The 19,532-nt window shown below is 40.9% G+C and overlaps 1 protein-coding gene across 2 annotated transcripts in view; it reads right to left on the bottom strand.

Annotated features, from left to right (window-relative positions):
* Positions 1–3,282: 3,282 nt before the first annotated feature.
* LOC139448052 (basic immunoglobulin-like variable motif-containing protein) overlaps positions 3,283–19,532 on the bottom strand; it is a 36,028-nt gene continuing 19,778 nt past the window's right edge. For both annotated transcript variants that reach the window (XM_071229556.1, XM_071229557.1), the window contains exons 2-9: positions 18,835–19,103; positions 16,124–16,729; positions 15,731–15,860; positions 11,698–11,793; positions 10,255–10,359; positions 7,017–7,244; positions 5,361–5,444; positions 3,283–3,837 (exon numbers count right to left, since the gene is read on the bottom strand). In XM_071229556.1, the coding sequence (XP_071085657.1) occupies positions 3,483–3,837; positions 5,361–5,444; positions 7,017–7,244; positions 10,255–10,359; positions 11,698–11,793; positions 15,731–15,860; positions 16,124–16,729; positions 18,835–19,093 (1,863 nt within the window). In that variant the 5' untranslated portion in view covers positions 19,094–19,103 and the 3' untranslated portion in view covers positions 3,283–3,482. The remainder of the gene's footprint in view (positions 3,838–5,360; positions 5,445–7,016; positions 7,245–10,254; positions 10,360–11,697; positions 11,794–15,730; positions 15,861–16,123; positions 16,730–18,834; positions 19,104–19,532) is intronic.

Genomic DNA, 19,532 nt, shown 5'->3' with positions numbered 1-19,532 from the left:
GAAAAAGCGTGCAGGATTTGCTTTGAATCGGGGTACAAAGGAAATCCACGTGCAGCTTGTATTGCTCGTGGCGGGGTATAAGAGATTTACTCCCCAGCAGAGAAATTTATTACCCTTCAAGGCAGGATACAGTATTTTATCACGATCACGTGGACCAATCAGATCTCATCATTCTGACACTGAGGTATGACAAAACAAGTTCTACTCCCAGAAGTGTAGTAGAGGGGCGTATACACAGCTGAATGTTTGTGTTACTGGATTGTGAGACAAAAACAGACAGATACGGTATTCATAAATAAAGATATTTCATAATTCATATTTAATATTTAAATATTTCGTAAAGATAAACTTGGTAAATATGAGATCAAACTACCTTTGCCAATACAATTAATAAAATATTCGTTATATAAGATACAGTAATAAGATGTTTTTATATATTACTTGGTTAATCCGACATAAAAAGTGGAATATAATTAAAAAGATATTTTATAACTGACATTATTAATATAAGCAAATTCCTCATACAGGGGAAGGGAAGTAACTCTTTTTCACATATTTACCTGCATCACTTCGGGCTTTCCTCCACATTAAGCTGACACGCTGCAATATAACTGGAATACTGTTAAAAGTGGCGTTAAACCCAACTCACTCACTCACTCTCTGAAGATTTTAGAATTCTCACTCTTAAAACGCCTTTTCCTGCAATCTGAGATTAAATCTTGGCTTCGATTTGCCTCAATCCGTGGTTATTTATGAGCAAATAAAAATGTTGTTGTACACAACATTACAAAATGGCACTTTCAGTAGGCAATAATACAAAAGTCAACTTCACTTTGAAATGAAATAATTATCCATTTACATGTTTAAAACCACCTTTCGACTCACATGTTAAAATTCTGCAGTGTATTTGACAAATTCTTCGAGAGATGCAAAATTCTGCTCGGGTTCTGCACAAAAATGTAAACCAAACAATTAAGATACCGGTCGTAATGTATGATCTTGATATGTAGTTAGGAGGATAGTATTTGCAACATGTGAGCTGGGAAACCTTATACTTGATAACTGTTGATACTGCCACCAAAATTTGGCATTGAGGTTCAATTTTGAAACCATACATGAGACATATTTTCTAAAAATATTGCTTAAAATTGATTAAAATGTAAAAAAATAAACTCCAATAAGCAGTTATATGTTACCATATATGGTAGTGTAAAAATATTGGTAAATTTAAGATGTATAAATGAGAAACATAGAGCCAAGGTACAGTAGCTCACCTATATTCTGAGTGAGGTGAAATCGTAACTAACCCAAAAATGTAAATGTTGCTGGTCTCAGATCATCTTTACAATGATCGTCTGAGTAATATTGCCCGCTTGATTTTTAGGAAGTTTGTAGCAATCTAATATTCAAATAAACTTTAAGAACAAAATTACTGAAACATTATTTCACGTTTGATCACAATTGTAAAGGCATGTTTTTAGACGTATACTGAAAAAAAGTTCGGGATCATTATTTATTTTTTAGATTATTTTTTGTAGTGAAGACTGAGCACACTATTTCATAAAAAATATTCATGATCCCCAACTTCTTTTGCTCAGTATAAATATTTTCCGATCATCGTTAACAAGATCAAAGTTGATGCCTCCACCGCTCTGTGGATCTGACGGTGTATTACGTACAACAGTAGTTACCTCCCTTGCTTAATGAAACGCATTTCAACACTTCAGTTTCCTAAACTGTGTAATGTATACTACTCAACTTTTCAAAGGAATATTTTTTACCATTCCATGATACCCAGAACTGATTCTCATCACATGTCAAGTGTATATTTAAATAGAATGACGTGTCTTATTATCCCTCAGTACAATGAGAATCATTATTGAAGGGTCACCTAGGTATGTCGGGTGTCAAACTTGAACATATGCCAACAAGCACCAACAGATCTGAGTACCGTATTGGACGTAATAAGCACCTAGGCTACTCTCAAAATTAGAAACAGGGAGCGCTTATTAGAATATAAATTTGGTGAAAAAAAAAAGTTGAAAATTTCGTGATTTATACTGACAGCCTGAAATGATAAAAAAGAAAAGTATGAACGTATTATACACGAGACATATTTTTCAAGAATTTAATCGCCCATGATAAAGGGTGCGTATAACACACAAGTGCGTATCTTACACAAATAAATAATTTTTTAGTCTTGTGTCAATCGGAAGGGGCACTTATCGGGATTGTTCGCTTGCCGATATATTTGCAAATATAGACATGGGCACTTATTAGAGCGGGTTGCTTATTACGTCGAATACGGTATGTTGACGATGTGATTTACAGTTGAAGAACATGTTGTTTATGCCTATGTCACACAGATCAGATACTTTTATGGAACTGGAAAAATGGAAGACTATTAAAAACAATGAAAAGTTCAAGATTGATGGTGATGGATGAGATATCCGAATCACATGCCGTTATGCAAACAGTCGTTTAACCTAAGCGTGAGAAAGGTAACAGACAATGTGGGAATAAAATGGTTCAGACTGAACTGCACTCTAGGAAGCTGAAAATGGAACATTGTTTTTAATACTCTTATCTCTTATTATGTGCGTGACCCCTCAATAATGATGATAAAATTGTATGAACAAAAAAAAAAAATTCAGTTATCAAAATGAAATGTTGGTGTTGAGATCACCGTAAGATTTATCAATGGAGGGCGATATGAATCAGGTTTTATAGCTAAAATGGACAGAATTATCATTGAACCGCCCGGATATTATCAGAAATGAGCGGGCCACTGTAACTTGATAATGCCAGCATAATGCTTGACGACGGGCCATTATCACGCCCGTTGTCAGGTGACGTCATAGGATAGGGATAGGTGACGTCACGTTCAATAGTCATCTGGTTTGTTCTTTGACGTTTCCATATTTATAAAAGTGGGTCGATGACATTCGTGTTGATTGCAGTAAATGATTTATAATCGATATTGTTGTTTCTTTTTATTTGATGGAGAGTGGTTTATTTCACGATATAACATTGTTCTATCATGACATCATTTCTGGAGATTCGAACATGGCCTCGCAACTTATAAATTGGACGACATTACTTTTTAGAGGGGAGTGTCAAGTGAATTGTTCCCAATAGACGTAGCTGGGCAATGTAGATAAACGCAATGTCCGAACAGTCGCTTCCAAAAGTGAGAGAGATATGACAATCGGTAGTGAGAGAAAGGATACAGATAATCGATGTGAAAATATTGAGAATATGTGTCAATGACCAAACCCTGTTCATAAAATGGACCTGTCCGACATTGCCGAGGTCGGATTCTTTTCAGGGAGTCATCATTATTTAAATACTAACATCCTTAAAGAGGTTGTACATAATTTTGATATCTCATATCCCTGCAGTGTTTGATTGTACAATAAACAACACCCACTCTTCGTTTATTTCTTAAATCGCCAAACATTTGTAGTGTTCAGCCAGCAGGATCAATCCGAGTTGACATCGTCCTCAAAGCTGTCGTCAGTGTCCTCATCAAAGTTGAGGTCATCTTCATCCAGTCTTCCGTTCTTCACGTCATAGCCTGCAAGTGGGGATGTACGAGCGTCGCCCGCACCGGCCACCGGACTACTTCCACTTCCGTTTCTCCGCACAGGAAGTCCGGACACGCGGGGAATCCCGGTCCGTCGTGAAGGAAGCTGGTGACTCTTCTGAAATGTTATAATGCAGTGAAGATTTCTACCAACCTTCTTCGTCTTACTCTTCTGCTGCCCGCGGTACAGGCGGCGGATATCCAGGAAGTCGGGCGACTGGTTGTTCAAATCAGTAGAAATGTCGGACCACCTACGAACAAGAACATTGAAAATACTGACAGCGTCAGACCAATTTGATAATTTGTCTCGGCCATGTTGAATATTTTATTCAAAACTCTTACACAAATTGTGTGTCACCATCGTAGAACTAGGTCAATCAGCTTCATTAGTCCAGGTGTTTCTAAGGAGAAAATGTCACTGGACACATGACGGACAAAGCTCACTTGACTTACAGTCAGGTGAGCTAATAAAAATTCCAAAACAGGAAATAATCTGTCAATGCTTGATCTGCTGTGGGTACTCAAGCTAGACCGATGTAGATCCGGGTTAGAACCCATGCTTGCCGTAAAAGGCGACTATGCTTGTCGTAAGAGGCGACTATGCTTGTCGTAAGAGGCAACTAACGGGATCGGGTGGTCAGACTCACTGACTTGGTTGATGCATGTCATTGTATCCCAAATGCGTGGATCGATGCTCATGATATCAATCACTGGTTTGTATCCATCACAGATTTAGAGACGGACGTCATATAGCTGGAATATTGCTGAGTGCATCGTTAAACAACAAATAAACAAATACTCCAGCGGACTATACCAGAAGTGAAAGAATAGCATCTATTTCAAATAAACCTTGCACCCCCAAAAAGTGAGTTTATTGTTTACAAGAAAATACAGTAATGTATGTTCAATGCAGTTATCACAGTTATTTTTTGTTATTTTTTCTCCTGCCTTCATATTCTAACAGGAGTCTGGTGCAATTCAGAATGTAGTTTAGCAACTTATACCCACTTTTGGTTCATTGCCATTGGATACCTTCAGATCAGTGAAGAAAAAAATAACGCTGTTCAGTATTTTTCAAAATCAGAAATCATCAAAAGACAGCAGTTCACCACTAGACTGATCTGTATATCAAGTTTCATCCAGAAGTATTCAGTGGTTTTACAGTAACTGTTCTGCTTTGGAAACGAACTCGACCCTCATTTTCAGTAACGTCCAACTTGTCATCATGAAAACATAAAAAATTAAATAAAACACAAATCGTAAATCATCAAAAGGCTTTTTCACAAGACTAATCTGCATTAAAAAGATTTTATCTTCAAATATTCAACAGTTTTGGAGTTCTGCTCTGGAAATGAATGCTACCCTCATTTTCAACTTGTCATCATGAAAAAAAACTAAATAAAAAACATTTAACATTTAAAATCCCAAATCATCAAACAGCATCAGTTCACCACTAGACTGATCGATATAGCAAGTTCTGCTCCGGAAATGGAAAAAAACTTTTTTTCATCATGAATAATTATGAAAACAAAAACAAAATAAATAGAATAAAAATCCCAAATTATCAAAAGGCACCAGTTCCGAACTAGACTGATCTATATGGAAATGTTTCAACAAGAAATATTTAATGCTTTTGTATTTCTGCTCCGGAAAAGGAAAACAGACGGCAGACAGATGGATGGACATGTTGATCGCTATATCCCCGTTTTTAAAACCGGGGGGATAATAATGAAATTAGATAACCCAGGATTTCTTTTTGCTGAATAGTTCATACCTTTTGCAGTGCATGCTGGGATGGCTGGAGCTTGGGTCGCCAATCAGTATCCACGTGTTGACCTCTTCCTGGGGCAAGGGGCCGCTGAATTGGAAAAAACACGAAAATGATCAATGAAATAATAATGCCTCAATGCACTATTTCTTCAGGTAGACTGATCCTCTCCTGGGTGTGTGATATGATCCTTATCATGATACAAATTTCACTCCATTTTTAAAACATGTTAATTTCTAATTTTTATAGATTCAAACATGGTTCATGTAATTTTAGGACATAAACATACTGTGTTTTCAAAGTATAGTCTGGAAGTTAAATTTAAGGTACCGACATTTACTACAATATCTGAAAAACTATTGGACCTACTCCAGTCAAAGTTGGCATGAGATTGTTAAACAGACATACATAACTGGATATTACATTTAAAGACAATCGGTGCATGAATAAAAAAATCTGTCTATTTAGCTATCACTATATTTCATCAACAACCAGACCTGTTCGTCACGGATGGAACGAGCATTTATTGAAACAACCATCTGCATAATGCTACCCCTGCATCACAGGGCCACATGACACAGTTAAACCAATCAACTCCAGTTATGTATGACTGTTTAATAATCTCATACCAACTTTGACTGGAGTAGGTCCAATAATTTTTCAGATATTGTAGTAAACGTTGGTACCTTAAATTAACTTCCAGACTATAGAGCTAGGTTACCTGTAGATTTAACCACACTAAATTGAATTTGGAACCAAACAAGCTGCGTGAGGTTTCAAATGTTAATTTTAGCGCATCATATCTACAGGTAACCTGGCTCTACATTGAAAATACAGTAGGTTTTTCTCAATTCTACCATGACTGAATAAATGCGAACTCTATGGTGTTAGAAAATATATTGTGTCAAGAGTCGAGTATTATGAGTGGGTTGTCAGAATTTACTGAAATCACAGACAACAGCCTTTTAACAAAACATGGCACTCTATAAGCTCAAGCAGTTTGTTTACAGGATAATAGAGTCACAAGAACTTATGAGAGGGGACTCAAAGCATGTATAGCACGGCAACTTCAAAAGCTAACATGAGGTCGGCACCCCTAAAGAAAACAAAGCAAGCCTTGCAAAGGTTTCGTTCTACATGTTGTCCTCAAAACTTGAAATACATTCTTTTTGTAGATTTCTTGTGGGTTTTCTGCACAAAATGCCACAAATCATTTGAATATTGTAGTAACCGCAAGTTTGCATTTTGTAACCTATAATTGTACATATAATTTGCTAATTTTTTTTTGTATGTCGTTTAACGCTGCACTCAGCAATATTCAAGCTATATGACGGCAGTCTGTAAATAATTGAGTCTGGACCAGACAATACATCATGAGCATCGATCCACTCAAATGGGATCGATGACATGCATCAAGCGAGCCTGACCACCCGATCCCGTTAGTCGCCTCTTACAACAAGCATAGTCGCCTTTTACGGCAAGCATGGGTTGCTGAAGACCTATTCTACCCCAGATCTTCACTGGTCTTGAATCAATGTATTGAGATTAAAAGTAGTTCCTGTCTGGTGAACTCATTTGCATATTTACTGGATTGCGATACCGATTTATCGGATTGGTTTACAGCATGGATAACACTGTCCATTATACGATGAATGGGGTTACCTGTAGGCCTCGACTGCTCGCAGTGGCGTGTCGTCATAGCCGATCGGACAGAAGTAGTGGTTCTGACAGTGGTAGATGTAGGCTGTGTTCGGATCCTTCAGGCCGTTCTTCAGCGTTTGTAGGGCATCATCCGACGTGACGCCGGAGGTACGATGCTTTCCGTTGGGTTTGTACATGTAGTAACAGCGGCCTTTGATCTTGAAGTGGTCATTTAACTGGCGGAACCATCTGTGAAAATTGGATATCGTGACATCGTGATGTTCATACAGTCTGGATGTCAAGAGATGCTACTTTCCATACACAATATTTCAATTCCCTATCTTGATGTTCAGACAGTCTGTATGTCAAGAGATGCTACTTTCCATACACAATATTTCATTTCCCTATCTTGATGTTCAGACAGTCTGGATGTCAAGAGATCCTACTTTCCATACAGAATATTTCAATTCCCTATCTTGATGTTCAGACAGTCTGGATGTCAAGAGATCCTACTTTCCATACACAATATTTCAATTCCCTATCTTGATGTTCAGACAGTCTGGATGTCAAGAGATGCTACTTTCAATACACAATATTTCATATCCCTATCTTGATGTTCAGACAGTCTGGATGTCAAGAGATGCTACTTTCAATACAGAATATTTCAATTTCCCATGCCTAGTGGTATGAGGGTTCCGAGAAGACTAGGTACCTATAATCTGGAAGGTAATTTAAGGTATTGACGTGTACTACAATATCTGAAAAACTATCAGACCTACTCCAGTCAAAGTTGGTATGAGATTATTAAACAGTCATACATAACTGGATATTACATTTAAAGACAATCGGTGCATGAATAAAAAATCTGTCTATTTAGCTATCACTATATTTCATTAACAACCAGACCTATTCGTCACGGGTGGAACGAGCATTCATTGTAACAGCCATCTGCATAATGCTACCCCTGCGTCACAGGGCCATATGACACAGTTAAACCAATAAACTCAACTCGAAAGGTTGCACGGGAATCACACGAACACGGTGTTAGCATTGGGCGGCTCAAGCAGTTATTTAATAATATGTATCCAATTATTTTTGCATTCTTTTTTAGGTCAGTGTTATTGACTTGAATGCATCATTCCTTGCCACATTATTATATTTCATAGTACCCTATATTTGTTGTCACTCTCCTACAACCCAGTACCTCTACAACAAGTTACTCTTGGGTTTTTTTTCATCCGGAATATAATGTAGGGGGGGATATAGTCCTTCCATCCGTAAAATCATTTCATTTATGGAGCTCAACTCGAAAACCGTTCAATATTATTCACCAAAAATTGGTTGATGTATCAAACAGATCCTGAAGTGGTGCCTTTTGCTATTAATGGATTTTTGGCATTTTCATTTTTCTCGGTTTCCATGGAAACAATTTGTACTTCGTCTCATAAGGGTTGTGGATGGGTGTGGAGGAATTCATTTCTGGAGCATAACTTGAAACCCGTTCAATATCTTTCCACAAACTTGGCAGTTATATCAAACGGATCCTGAAGTGTTGACTTTTGCTATTTAGTGTTCGCTACTTGGTTGGCCCATTAGGCTTACATTAAAAAAATGGGGACCAGGGGTATATATCGTATTCTGATGACTCTGATTTTTAAAAGTCTACACATCTTAAACATTGTCATAAAAAGATTAACTTTCAATGAGAAATTATCCTAAAAGGTGAAAACTAGTTCCATTTATGTTGTTATCCTTTGTTTACATTGGTTGTACGGCTCCATGAGATGTCATTGAAGCCCTACGGAGAGCTAGCGATACGGTCACTTTGATGTATAAAGATATATTGCCATGAACATCAATGTAGCAGGCTTATTCGTATAGCTATATAATTTGCAAAGCAATATGCAAAGCACACGAAATGGTAAATAATTGTGACAAGTGGTTTTTAGTCGCAAATTTCACATTTTCATTGACAAAGTTTCGTATAGCGTTGTTCATTCACCGGAAGCGATACGATGTAGTTTTTTTACCAACAGGAAAAGAGCTTGATGAAAGTGTAACCCATACATAAGCAGACCCCTTTCTCAGAAACTTTTTTCTGGTCCTCAAAATTTGGCTTTTCTACGGTCATATACGGTACCTATCTCTTGAGTGAGTGAGTGAGTTGGGGTTAACGCCGCTTTTAACAGTATTTTAGTCATATCACGGTACCTATCTCTTGAGACCTACAGCCGAGACCATATGCTGAGTATCTGGTCTCTGCCTACAGCCAGGGTCGTCCCAGCCCTACACTGTACAGTTATTCTTTCCTGAAACATGGTTTGCAAGCTTGTTCTTAAAAGTATGGATGCAAAGGTTTTTTGGAAAAGAGAGCGTACCATATTTTCTTGAGTATAGTGTGCACCCAAGTATAATGAGCACTCCCCTCTAGTTGATTCAGTATTTAGGAGAAAAAATGAAATTGAATATTAAGTGCAGAAAAAAATTACACCGTACCCCTTCAGCAAATTCAGGTAAACAAACGGGTGATAAGAAACTTGGTCAATACAAATTTGAAATTTGAGATAAAAAATAACCAGAGAGTTGATTTACCGTTTAAATTGTATTTTTTGTTCTGCTAGGCATTGTTTTACATGCAGGGATTAAGATTACCTTGAGTATTTTCTCGTAAACTAAGCCGGAAACAGCAATCAGCAGTACACACGTTTTCTTGGAATCTACTGGTGATTTGGTTAAAACTCACCCACTGATATAACGTTAAAGTATTCTGATGCAAGGATTGGGAAAAATTGTCTGAAACTATTTTTTATCAGGAATAATACATTCCAATATCATGTTATTTTAGTTGCAGCTTTTACTAAATATATTTAAAATAATAATAACCCTAAGCGTCGCACTTTGGTGCAGCTGATCGCCATTGCCTGTTATTTTTTTCCACATGGAACAATTTGACCAGTCATCGTCGAGGCTCCCGCACTACATGTAGACATAGAATCATAAAACTACAAAAAATAGGACTTTTAACACTAACACTAAAACTACAAAAATGCTAGCACATAATCTGGGAAATAATTTGAAATTGCAAGTTGCCTAGAAATTTTGCCACCAAATGATTTAGTCGTATGCTAAAAGGGTTTTTACATAACATTCAAGGTTATTGTACTTAGGGACTGGTCATTTATTATCGGGGTTGGGGGTATGGGGTCGAGGTCCGTCCCTGACTCCCCGAGGGGCTGCAGCAGAGAGTGTCATCGCTCACCTCATGAGTGCAACGTTCCCCGTGAAGGGGCCAAACCGGATCTCGTTGAAGGGTGGCTGGAATCCCAGGATGACGAGAGCTTCTTCCTGTGTGATGGGGGGTAGGCTGCAACAAGGAGGAGATACTACAGGGCCCTGTTCTAGAAACTGATAGTAGCGCTATGACAGTCGTAGGTCCATGTTAAGGCCTAGGCATTAATCTTAGTGTTATGACAGTCCTAGATCCATATTATGGCATAGGAATTAGTCTTAGTGCTTCTGAACAGGTATACATCCAACTCACCTGCCCTGCCCTGGATCCAACTCACCAAGGAACTGAACAGGTAGACACAACTCACCCAGGTACTGAACAGGTACACACAACTCACCTGCCCTGCCCCAAGGTACTGAACAGGTAGACACAACTCACCAAGGTATTGAACAGGTAGACACAACTCACCAAGATATTGAACAGGTAGACACAACTCACCAAGGTACTGAACAGGTAGATCCAACTCACCCAGGTACTGAACAGGTACACACAACTCACCTGCCCTGCCCCAAGGTACTGAACAGGTAGACACAACTCACCAAGGTATTGAACAGGTAGACACAACTCACTAAGATATTGAACAGGTAGACACAACTCACCAAGGTACTGAACAGGTAGATCCAACTCACCAAGATACAGAACAGGTAGACACAACTCACCTGCCCTGTCCCAAGGTACTGAACAGGTACACACAACTCACCTGCCCTGTCCCAAGGTACTGAACAGGTACACACAACTCACCTGCCCTGCCCCAAGGAACTGAACAGGTAGACACAACTCACCTGCCCTGTCCCAAGGTACTGAACAGGTAGACACAACTCACCTGCCCTGTCCCAAGGTACTGAACAGGTAGACACAACTCACCTGCCCTGCCCCAAGGAACTGAACAGGTAGACACAACTCACCAAGGTACTGAACAGGTACACACAACTCACCTGCCCTGTCCCAAGGTACAGAACAGGTAGACACAACTCACCTGCCCTGCCCCAAGGTACTGAACAGGTAGACACAACTCACCAAGGTACTGAACAGGTAGACACAACTCACCTGCCCTGTCCCAAGGTACTGAACAGGTAGACACAACTCACCTGCCCTGCCCCAAGGTACTGAACAGGTAGACACAACTCACCAAGGTACTGAACAGGTAGACACAACTCACCTGCCCTGTCCCAAGGTACTGAACAGGTAGACACAACTCACCAAGGTACTGAACAGGTACACACAACTCACCTGCCCTGTCCCAAGGTACTGAACAGGTACACACAACTCACCAAGGTACTGAACAGGTACACACAACTCACCTGCCCTGTCCCAAGGTACTGAACAGGTAGACACAACTCACCAAGGTACTGAACAGGTACACACAACTCACCTGCCCTGTCCCAAGGTACAGAACAGGTAGACACAACTCACCTGCCTTGTCCCAAGGAACTGAACAGGTAGTTCCAGCAGGAGATGAGGGAGGAGACTCCGCAGGACCTGCTGTACTGGGGACGACTGATGCAGCACCTGTCAACATGTACGTGAGCAAGTGAATGTCGATGTACCCTGCACTCAACAATGTACCCTGCATGTACGTGAGTAAGTGAATGTCGGTGTACCCTGCATGTACGTGAGCAAGTGAATGTCGGTGTACCCTGCATGTACGTGAGTAAGTGAATGTCGGTGTACCCTGCATGTACGTGAGCAAGTGAATGTCGCTGTACCCTGCATGTACGTGAGCAAGTGAATGTCGCTGTACCCTGCATGTATGTGAGTAAGTGAATGTCGATGTACCCTGCATGTACGTGAGTAAGTGAATGTCGATGTACCCTGCACTCAACAATGTACCCTGCATGTACGTGAGTAAGTGAATGTCGATGTACCCTGCACTCAACAATGTACCCTGCATGTACGTGAGCAAGTGAATGTCGCTGTACCCTGCACTCAACAATGTACCCTGCATGTACGTGAGCAAGTGAATGTCGATGTACCCTGCATGTACGTGAGCAAGTGAATGTCGATGTACCCTGCATGTACGTGAGCAAGTGAATGTCGCTGTACCCTGCACTCAACAATGTACCCTGCATGTACGTGAGCAAGTGAATGTCGCTGTACCCTGCACTCAACAATGTACCCTGCATGTACGTGAGCAAGTGAATGTCGATGTACCCTGCATGTACGTGAGCAAGTGAATGTCGCTGTACCCTGCATGTACGTGAGCAAGTGAATGTCGCTGTACCCTGCATGTACGTGAGTAAGTGAATGTCGATGTACCCTGCATGTACGTGAGCAAGTGAATGTCGATGTACCCTGCATGTACGTGAGTAAGTGAATGTCGATGTACCCTGCACTCAACAATGTACCCTGCATGTATGTGAGCAAGTGAATGTCGGTGTACCCTGCATGTACAAGAGCAAGTGAATGTCGGTGTACCCTGCATGTATGTGAGTAAGTGAATGTCGGTGTACCCTGCATGTACGTGAGCAAGTGAATGTCGATGTACCCTGCATGTACGTGAGTAAGTGAATGTCGATGTACCCTGCATGTACGTGAGCAAGTGAATGTCAATGTACCCTGCATGTACGTGAGTAAGTGAATGTCGGTGTACCCTGCACTCAACAATGTACCCTGCATGTACGTGAGTAAGTGAATGTCGGTGTACCCTGCATGTACGTGAGTAAGTGAATGTCGATGTACCCTGCATGTACGTGAGCAAGTGAATGTCGGTGTACCCTGCACTCAACAATGTACCCTGCATGTACGTGAGCAAGTGAATGTCGATGTACCCTGCACTCAACAATGTACCCTGCATGTACGTGAGTAAGTGAATGTCGGTGTACCCTGCATGTACGTGAGCAAGTGAATGTCGATGTACCCTGCATGTACGTGAGTAAGTGAATGTCGGTGTACCCTGCATGTACGTGAGCAAGTGAATGTCGGTGTACCCTGCACTCAACAATGTACCCTGCATGTACGTGAGTAAGTGAATGTCGGTGTACCCTGCATGTACGTGAGTAAGTGAATGTCGGTGTACCCTGCATGTACGTGAGTAAGTGAATGTCGATGTACCCTGCATGTACGTGAGCAAGTGAATGTCGATGTACCCTGCATGTACGTGAGTAAGTGAATGTCGGTGTACCCTGCATGTACGTGAGTAAGTGAATGTCGGTGTACCCTGCATGTACGTGAGTAAGTGAATGTCGGTGTACCCTGCATGTACGTGAGCAAGTGAATGTCGGTGTACCCTGCACTCAACAATGTACCCTGCATGTACGTGAGTAAGTGAATGTCGGTGTACCCTGCATGTACGTGAGTAAGTGAATGTCGGTGTACCCTGCATGTACGTGAGTAAGTGAATGTCGATGTACCCTGCATGTACGTGAGCAAGTGAATGTCGATGTACCCTGCATGTACGTGAGTAAGTGAATGTCGATGTACCCTGCACTCAACAATGTACCCTGCATGTACGTGAGTAAGTGAATGTCGATGTACCCTGCACTCAAAAATGTACCCTGCATGTACGTGAGTAAGTGAATGTCGATGTACCCTGCACTCAAAAATGTACCCTGCATGTACGTGAGTAAGTGAATGTCGATGTACCCTGCATGTACGTGAGCAAGTGAATGTCGATGTAACCTGCATGTACGTGAGCAAGTGAATGTCGATGTACCCTGCATGTACGTGAGCAAGTGAATGTCGCTGTACCCTGCACTCAACAATGTACCCTGCATGTACGTGAGCAAGTGAATGTCGATGTACCCTGCATGTACGTGAGCAAGTGAATGTCGATGTACCCTGCATGTACGTGAGCAAGTGAATGTCGCTGTACCCTGCACTCAACAATGTACCCTGCATGTACGTGAGCAAGTGAATGTCGCTGTACCCTGCACTCAACAATGTACCCTGCATGTACGTGAGCAAGTGAATGTCGATGTACCCTGCATGTACGTGAGCAAGTGAATGTCGCTGTACCCTGCATGTACGTGAGCAAGTGAATGTCGCTGTACCCTGCATGTACGTGAGTAAGTGAATGTCGATGTACCCTGCATGTACGTGAGCAAGTGAATGTCGATGTACCCTGCATGTACGTGAGTAAGTGAATGTCGATGTACCCTGCACTCAACAATGTACCCTGCATGTACGTGAGTAAGTGAATGTCGATGTACCCTGCACTCAACAATGTACCCTGCATGTATGTGAGTAAGTGAATGTCGAAGTACCCTGCATGTACGTGAGCAAGTGAATGTCGATGTACCCTGCGCTAAAAAATGTACCCTGCATGTACGTGAGTAAGTGAATGTCGATGTACCCTGCATGTACGTGAGCAAGTGAATGTCGATGTACCCTGCATGTACGTGAGCAAGTGAATGTCGATGTACCCTGCATGTACGTGAGTAAGTGAATGTCGCTGTACCCTGCATGTACGTGAGTAAGTGAATGTCGGTGTACCCTGCATGTACGTGAGCAAGTGAATGTCGGTGTACCCTGCACTCAACAATGTACCCTGCATGTACGTGAGTAAGTGAATGTCGATGTACCCTGCATGTACGTGAGTAAGTGAATGTCGATGTACCCTGCACTCAACAATGTACCCTTAAGTGAATGTCGATGTACCCTGCACTCAACAATACTCTAGCTATATCACGGCGACCTTTAAACACACATGTCCATACAAACCAGTGGTTGATATCATGAGTAACAATGCACGCTAGTAGGGTCTGATGACACACAAGCCAACCAGTCAGTCAAGTTACACATTGTAACAATCTCACCCTCACAAACAGCTATCATTAGAACAGCTACCATTAGAACAGCTACCATAAGAACGGCTACCATTAGAACAGCTACCATTAGAACGGCTCAGGTGGTCAGGCTCAGTGACTTGTTGATGGCCTTATCATGCCCTGTCGAATATCAATACAATATACTATCAGTACAATATCGATCACTGGATTGTCTGGTCCAGACTCAATTATTAAAAAGGCTTCCATCATATAGCTGAAATATTGCTGAATGTGGCATTTAACAATAAACAAACAAACAAACAAACAAACAAACAAACAAACCATAGGCAGCTCAATGTGTTCTTGCCAGGAACTATGCCAGTGCGCCATTAATATTAGATTTGTTACCAAAAAAATCATGTTTCTTGTGTCCTTTGCACTCCTAAAATTGTCTCAGCTATAGAATTTTATCAAATTATTTTATTTTAAGCATTGTTGAGAAACCTTTCTAACTCAAATTTCAATTTTGCACTTGATGCTGAGTTAATCACCTCACCGTGCTGGAGGCATGGTTAAAGAGGTCACATGTTACATCAGAATCAAGTTTACTTTTACAGATTTGTAATCTACTTAAATAAAATAAAAAAAGTATTCTCCCTCCCTACTAATTCCATCTGTCATGAAACTGGCCTTGAACATGTTGAAGCATGGACAGAATACACTGGTCACTCTGGTCTTACCATCGCTTCATGTCCAGGACCTTTCTCTGTGCGATGTCCTCGTACGTGGCCGTGACTTTCGGTGGCGTGTACGGCTCGGTAACGTCCTCCTTTTCCTGTTTGACACTTGACGTCCTCAGACTTGGGATACCTGGAAGAAGTTATCTCCCTTTGACTTGAAAAAATAGGTTTGGTTTATTTGTTGTTTAACGCCACACTCTGCAATATTCCAGCTATATGCGGCGGTCTGTACATAATCGAGTATGGACCAGACAATCCAGTGATTGACATCATGAGCATCGATCCACGCAATTGAGATATGATGACATGCATCAACCAAGTCAGCAAGCCTGACCACCCGATCACGTTAGTCGCCTCTTACGACCAGCATAGTTGCCTTTTACGGGTCCGTACCTGATTGTTTTTTGGTCGGCTTCTTCCTCCCCGTCATACTGGACACGTCAATCTCCCACACCAAGTCTCTCATACCGTCGGGCGTCCTGGCGCCGCTCTCCAACACACACCTGTTATCCCCATTCATAGTGTCACAGTTGTCTCCCTTGCTTTGAGAACCTATTGGGTCACTTGGGCAACTGGACAAAGACTTCGACAAACTTTGTCGTTTGAGTTCCGTCACACTTTGAGCAAGAATTTCCTCCTTGTTCATCAATTCTCCGGAATATTGCAATGACGGCGGTAAATTCCCTGCCAAGTTATTTTCATCGAATACTAAGTCATCCTCGGGTATATAATCAACTTCTGGTTCAGTGTTCGTGAGTGACTTATTTTTCTCATTCTTTAATTCGACCTGTGAGTCATGATCTGCAGTGTCCTCAGAGTTATTTCCCTTAGTTGAAGGTGATTCTACCTCACTTTTGTCAAGGGCACTGCTTGAAACGGGCTTCGGCTTTTTCAGTCGACTTTTGCCAGATTTCGGTATTCCACTTTTTGGAGCAACAGATTCTTCCTTTGCTTTGTGAGAAGAATCAACGTTGGTTGTTCGCAATTCTTCCGAGGAACCTTATGAAATTAAAAGGATGTTCCATAAATATATTCTTATAAAACAATGTGAGTTGAGATCGTTAAACTGGAAAAGAATGTTTTTAGACAACCACACATCAGTAAAACACACCTAAATTGAAGCATTTTCGTTCTTTGTTTTTAGGAAAAAGAATATTCTGAATCCAAATAAGATACTTTTCGCAAATCAATAATTAAATTAACTTCCAGCTAATACAGAGGTCATTGTTTGAGAATTATCCATTTGATTCTGAGCTTTAATGGATCTTGCATTTTGATTTTCATTTGATTATCATAATTTTTATTCCTAGAGTATAATATTTATGATGCAGAAAAATACTGGGATAATAACCTCTATATGACATCATCCTATACTGAACAAAAAAGTTAAGGATCACAATTATATTTGGTGATATTTTTTATGGAATTGTGTGATCAGTCTTAGCTACAAAAAAATATTGCCCAACATATTAAGGATTCCCTAACTTCTTCTGTTCAGTATATATACAATGGCAGATTAATATAGCTTTTGTTCAATCTCGTTTATTCAAAAGCCAGGTGAATTTTTCTTCCTGTCATACAAAATGGTTGCCGAATAACCCCTGATTCCTCTCAAACAATCTACTCAGAAAATGATTCAGTCAGTAAATGCCTCAGTCAGAAAATTCTTTTGTCAGATAATTCCTTCGTCAGAAAATTCTTTTGTCAGAAAACGCCTCAGTCAGATAATTCTTTAGTCAGAAAATGATTCAGTCAGAAAATTCCTTAGTCATAAAATTCTTTAGTCAGAAAAAGCCTCAGTCAGAAAATTCCTTAGTCAGAGAATGATTCAGGCAGAAAATTCTTTAGTCAGAAAATGCCTCATTCAGAAAATGATTCAGGCAGAAAATTCTTTAGTCAGAAAATGCCTCTTTCAGATAATTCCTTAGTCAGAAAATGATTCAGTCAGAAAATTATGTTGATGACTTTACCCCACTGCCACATGCTAATTTGCATAATCATGTGACCAGACTTTTCTCTTGTTTGTTGGGACATGGGTGGCCCTTTCGTCTTAGGCGCCATGATTTGCTGTGCAGAGTTGCGTCCCTTAGGCACGCCTGAAACCTATGATTGTGGGTTCGAATCCCGGTTCGCCCTACTTATTTTTCTAGGTTTGTCAGCACCATACCCGTGCTCGTGGGTTTCACCGAAGTGGTAAACGTCTGAGACCTGCATCACTTCGGGCTTTCCTCCCGCATTAAGCTGACACGCTGTGATATAACTGGAATACTGTGTTAAACCCAACTCACTCACTTTTCTCTTGTTTGTAAACAGACATACTTTTCTTTAAATCCTAGCCGTCGTAGAAGCCTTATATTTACAGATTTATTTGCATTATCGAGATTTGTTACGACTTCTGCGACAGTATGACTGTATATCTTAACACATCAAAATGACTGACAGGGGTTCAAAGTCTGCACGTGGAACCATTGTAAACAAACCATAAACATACAAATAGTTTTTCACATTTTAGGATTTTTTCAGAATGAAATTTAACAATTTCATGACATATGTTTATCAAATTGTGTAGACTATCAAAAATTAAATAAATGTAAAACAAATCTAATTTGTTAAATTGGCTGTGTAAGAGGTGAGGAATCATCACATCCTGTTGGTGAGGTGAGGTGAGGTGAGGTGAGGTGAGGTGAGGTGAAACGGGGTTTAACGTCGCGTCCAAGATTATTGCACTAATATAGCGACGTGCATGCACGTGTGTGTGTGGCTGCTTGTACTAGTCTGGACTGATGCCGATTTATAGTGCTAGCCCACTGAGATACCATTCCGCAGTTTAACATGAATACCCAACTCAGACACAGTATACTGACTCCGAGCCGACCACTCCTTGTTTTAGCCCCTTAATGCTGAGCGCCAGACAGGGTTACAACAAGTACCATCTTTTAACGTCTTTTGGTATGACGCGGCTGGGGATCGAACCCTGGACCTTCCGCTCTACGGGCTGATGCTCTACAACTAGACCACAGAGACGGTCACATCGTGTTGGCGTGTGGTAGAGTACCAGGTTGACCGCAATGAACTATGGGTAGGAAAGTGAGAAAATGCGTCACCTGCTTTGAGGCCCTGTAGCAAGATTGCCGCCTTTTGGGCGGCCTGGTAGTCCTGGTTGGCCAGATGGCCAAGGAGCTCCTCCACCTCTTTCACCAGACTGCTGACCACGTCCCCACTGGACTGACCACTCACACCATTCGGAGCTGACCCCGGGTCATCGGCCTTATCGTCTTTCTGATTGGCTACTGCTTCGTCATCCTCGAAGTCATCCGAGTCATACTCATCGATGATGTACGGCTTAGATGTCCAGTTCCCCATGATGTCATATCTGTGAATAAAATAAATACGAATGAAGTCATGGTGTGTGAGTGATTAGTTTGTTTGTTTGTTTGTGTGTTTGTTGTTTTACACCGCTCTCAGCAATATTCCAGCTATATGACGGCGGCCAGTAAATAATCAAGTCTGAATCAGACAATCCTTTGATTGACATCATGAGCATCGATCCACCAATTGGGATAAAATGACATGCACCAACCAAGTCAGCGAGCCTGACCACCCGATCCTGTTTTGTATGCTGGCAATTAGGTGCCTCACTCTGGCAGTGTGGGTTCGAATCCCAGATGGGACTTAACCCCCAAAAATTATGAGAATCTGTACTTTACTAAGATTTTACTTTACTTGTGTTATCCCAAATATAACATTTGTTACATACAGATTCGTCAAGAATTTGGTTAGGGAGTGCTTAATGGAGCAGGGG

This window comes from Haliotis cracherodii, unplaced genomic scaffold (genome assembly GCF_022045235.1).
Source record: "Haliotis cracherodii isolate W230 unplaced genomic scaffold, xgHalCrac1.p SCAF_7, whole genome shotgun sequence".
NCBI classification, from domain to species: Eukaryota; Metazoa; Mollusca; class Gastropoda; order Lepetellida; family Haliotidae; genus Haliotis; species Haliotis cracherodii.
Note: the sequence above shows the minus strand (reverse complement) of the source record. Positions and strands in the feature narration are given on the sequence as shown.